The sequence below is a fragment of the Myotis davidii genome, unplaced genomic scaffold (assembly GCF_000327345.1).
Source record: "Myotis davidii unplaced genomic scaffold, ASM32734v1 scaffold125, whole genome shotgun sequence".
Lineage (NCBI taxonomy): Eukaryota > Metazoa > Chordata > Mammalia > Chiroptera > Vespertilionidae > Myotis > Myotis davidii.
Genome location: NW_006299390.1, coordinates 1,727,464 through 1,731,972, shown reverse-complemented (window position 1 = coordinate 1,731,972; position 4,509 = coordinate 1,727,464). Strand labels below are relative to the sequence as shown.

General features: G+C 32.5%; 1 protein-coding gene across 1 annotated transcript in view; it reads right to left on the bottom strand.

Moving 5' to 3' along the window:
• Positions 1-930: 930 nt before the first annotated feature.
• NAMPT (nicotinamide phosphoribosyltransferase) overlaps positions 931-4,509 on the bottom strand; it is a 38,553-nt gene continuing 34,974 nt past the window's right edge. The window contains 1 exon segment of the mRNA XM_015571210.1: positions 931-2,124. Within this exon segment, the coding sequence (XP_015426696.1) occupies positions 2,014-2,124 (111 nt within the window). The 3' untranslated portion in view covers positions 931-2,013.

Genomic DNA, 4,509 nt, shown 5'->3' with positions numbered 1-4,509 from the left:
TATAAAAGATGTTTAATAAAGGTAACTCACCTCTCATTAGATTGTTTTAAGAAAATACTAATAAAATACTTTCTCATGTAATTGTTCAGGAAGAAGATTTATGGCTTTTCAATTTTTAAAATTTCACATTTAATCAGATTCTTAAATGAAAAAAGAAAGGACAAGAAACAAACTCCATTATCAACTTAACCTCCTACTTTCCCTGAAAGTCAACATTTCTCCTAAAATTGAAGGCACAGTCCTAAAGGGCCAGATAAACATTTCAGGTTTCTGGGCCATGTGGTCACTATTGCAACTACTCTGCTGCTGCTGTCTGGGAAGGCAGCCACAGACAAGATGTTATTTAACAGCAACAAAAAAGCAGCCCAAATGTGGCCTGTGGGCCTTAGTTGTCAACCTCTCACTGCCTTAAAAGAGCAGACCTAAATATAAACAAATCTCTACAAAACAAAAAAACCCACCAAAACAAATGGTCGGTCTCCAGTCAGATGTGATGATTGACTCAGAGTCTGGCAGTTAATCACTCTAGAACAGTGGTTCTCAACCTTCCTAATGCCACGACCCTTTAATACAGTTCTTCATGTTGTGGTGACCCCCAATTTCATTGTTACAAATTGAACATAATTAAAACATAGTGATTAATCACAAAACAATATGTAATTATATACGTGTTTTCCGGTGGTCTTAGGCGACCCCTGTGAAAGGGTCATTCGACCCCCCAAAGGGGTCGCTACCCACAGGTTGAGAACCGCTGCTCTAGAACATGTTGATGCTGAATACTTTGAATTTAGCCCATTTTCTTGTTTTGGTTAAGATTCTTCTATTTAAACTCATGTCATCATGCTTTTGACAGGGGATAATTCATCTTCATTTAAGAACTTGCTGGAATATTATTTATTTAGGAATTCAGTTTAAAATAAATGATGTCCATACAATTTAATATTCAATTTAATTTTTAAAAAACTTAATGAAAATATAACAGAATCAAAAAGTTTAAAATAAGTACACTCACTACCCATTCCAGTATTAAGTCATATCAACTATAGAATAGGAAAAATAAATTCAGACGTGTAATTACTTTAAAATACACCACTTCCACTTTTGTCAATATTTCACATTTATGTATATATTCTATAGCGGAAGCAGAAATTCTTTCTAAAAACATTATCTCCTTAAAATCTTGAGGTGCATATTATAGCCACAGGCAATATCTGACATATAAAACTGCAGTATAGGCCTTTCAAATTTGGCATTTCACTGGTACAATACAATGACCAATATATATATAATCACTGTACAGTGCCTAGACATTCCAGTAAGAACCATTATTTTCTTTAATGTAGAATGATTAATATATATTCTACAAGGGGCAGTGAGGTTAGTAATTCTATAGGGTGTGTCCCGACATAATTTTAAAATTGTACAATAACACAAACAACTTTGTTAAGGCCATGTTTTATTTGCTGATTAATGGACAAAAGGCAATGTAATTTATCTTCAAGTATTTTCTTGAAAGTCTGTGCTCATAAAAATCATGAAAAGTTGGAAAGACTGTTAAATCACTGAAACATTAAATATATCGTACACAATCTTGTTTGTACAAAAATACAAGTTAAATATAAACATAAAGCAATCATGACAACTTTATGCAAATCTGTTTTATGTGATATTTAGTTATATATAAAAGTTTCTCAGTTCTGTTGAGAAAAGATCAATACCAGATTAAATTACTATCTATTGGCAAAGGGCCCTAAAAAGCTTACTTTAGCATTAATCTTTGATGTGGTCAAGTGCATTGCCTAATTAAAATCACGTAAACACTGGGGAGAAAAAAGAAAGGGCAGTATGTCCATAAACCAACAAATAATTTGGCTGTAATGTATCATAAAACAAACCCCACACATCTGTACAATGAACATTATGTATCACACACTCACCCACACCGGTGTATAGGTGTGTGCATGTACACGCACACACAGAGGCAAGGACACACACCCAGTCATAAAACGAAGCCTAATGAGGTGCTACTTCCAGTTCAATATTCAGCTTTGCATTTTTTCTGACTTCATCAAATGAATAGCTTTTTGTCACCTTCCCATTCTTGAAGACAGTATGGAGAAGATCCTGCACAAATTTAACAATACTAAAGTTTAATGATTATACTCTCAAGCAAAATACTTAAGCCATGCTCATGAATTAGACTGACTCGTCAAATACAGAGATGTTGCTGGTGTTCAATTATGAAATAATTTTATACACAAAGGGTGCTGGTGGAGCAGTCAGAGAGCAAGGCACTATCTAAAATGGCTATGTAGAAATATTTCTTTTATGAACAGGAATGATCTAAATATTACATTCTTAAAAAAGTTGACCTTGAAGGATAAACCAAACCACTTAGTTGCCCCATTTTTTTTTTCCAGGTGGAAGATGCATTGCCTAGAACGATGGCTGTTGATAATTACCATTGACAGTACAACAAAGGAAACCTTCCCTTGTTCCAACCCAACAAGCTCAATACCAGGTTAATAAATGCATAAGCCTGGAGTTTAATAAAAACAAAAACAATTATTATTTCTTAGCTAATGCACAGTGACTGATTTTTATTTTGTGTATATCCAAAAGTCACTGATACAAGTAATCTATTTGATCCCGGCAAGGGTAGCAAAGATAGACTAAGAAATCAGTACTAAATTCCCTTTTAAGTTTGGGAAAGCCACTCCTGTCTCATTAAGGAATTATCTATCTCTAATTTCTCTTTTAAAAATCTGTAAGTAATCTACCATGCTTAACTTTTCCATCTATTCTTAAGATTGTGATACATAACATTATCTAATATTTTTGTCATTATGTTTCAAATCACACTGCTCTAGTTGTATCTTTCATAAAGTTGAACCATCTATTAAGAAATGGTGGTTCTTACTCTTAAATCAAAATGCTTAATTTTAAGTTAATTACTACCTTAAATATTCTAGAATATAATTCATACTCTTAATCAATGCCTTTTAAAAATAAGTTATGATGATGCCTTTAAAAAAATAAGTTATGACTGTCTACAGTAATTCAGCAAAGTCCTGGTAGCTATAAGAGTTAAGTGAAGGCTACTCAAAGGACAGTATTAACAGGCTATATAAAGGAATCTAAATTCTAAAAGTTTGTTTAGAAACATATTTTTTTAATTAAAGGTAACAAAATGTTTTTTCATTCTGGCTCAAAATCATAAAAGTAACAAGCAGAGTATCAGATATGGTATAATGAATCTCAAGTACTAAATTAGTGTGCTTATATTTAATATAAACTTTCCTGTGAAAATATAAGTATTCATTAGTTTCCCTAAAAAAAATGAGTATGTTTTTAATCCAGTGGGTTAAGAATTAGAAATTTTATAACTTTTGAGTTCACAAATTTAAATATACTTTTGTATATTAAAGATCATATGGACTCCTTTAGCATAAGCATACTACACATTTTTCCTATTTGGTTGATCTGAATCAGAAAACTTGGTTAAGGCTAGGTTTCACCATTTATTCGTTATGTAATCTGAATCAGTCATGTAGTTTTCACATTTTATACTACTAAGATAACATAATTTACCTTTTTAGCCCATGGAGTTGCCCTGAGAATCAGATGAGACTAAAAAAAAACATCTAAACTGGATTCTATTATTTTTAAAAATGGGATTATCTTTAGCATGTTAGAATTTGGATAAAATAAAAGCCCTTCTTTTTTCTGTTAAAATGACCAAAGTTTACTATAATATAAATAGCTATGAGAAGTGTAATAATAATATCCTTTTTTTGGGTAGAAAATATATGAATAACAGCAAGGAAAAAGTCTTAATAGGAAGTATGTGTCTTCCCTTGGTCTCAGGAATCTGTTTCAATAAAGAAGGGTTTTCTTTCTACCCCTCTCTGGGCTGGGAAACAAATTTGACCCCACAGGAGGCACTTTACCATTTGGGCCAAAAATATGACATGCTTCACGAATTTGCGTGTCATCCTTGCGCAGGGGCCATGCTAATCTCTCTGTATCGTTCCAATTTTAGTATTATGTGCTGCTGAAGCGAGCACAGAATAATAATATCCTTAAAGTATTCTTAATATGCCTCTTCAGAAAAAATTGACTGCTAATTGACAGTAAGAGTAAGATAAAAAACACAGCTTGTTGAAGCTCAGGAGTAACTACCCTGCTGGTCACTATTTGGAAACACTTTTACTTTTTAAATGTTACAAAATATTTCACCCAATATGTACAAGTCTCATATTTATGATCTAGCCACTTTTTGTTTTTTGTCTTATTTCGGCAGGCTCAGTCAACTATTGTTTTTTTTTATAATAAAACTGCTTTATCCTCCAAGAAAAAACTGTTCTGATAATTTAAAATTAAAATACAACATAAAAGCCTCCTTTCTTAATTAGGAGAGCCAAGCTACTACTGGTAAAAGGAAAACAGAAAAAAAAGGGGGGGAGGCGCAAAATAAATCCAATCAGCATAGATACATACATGACCGTA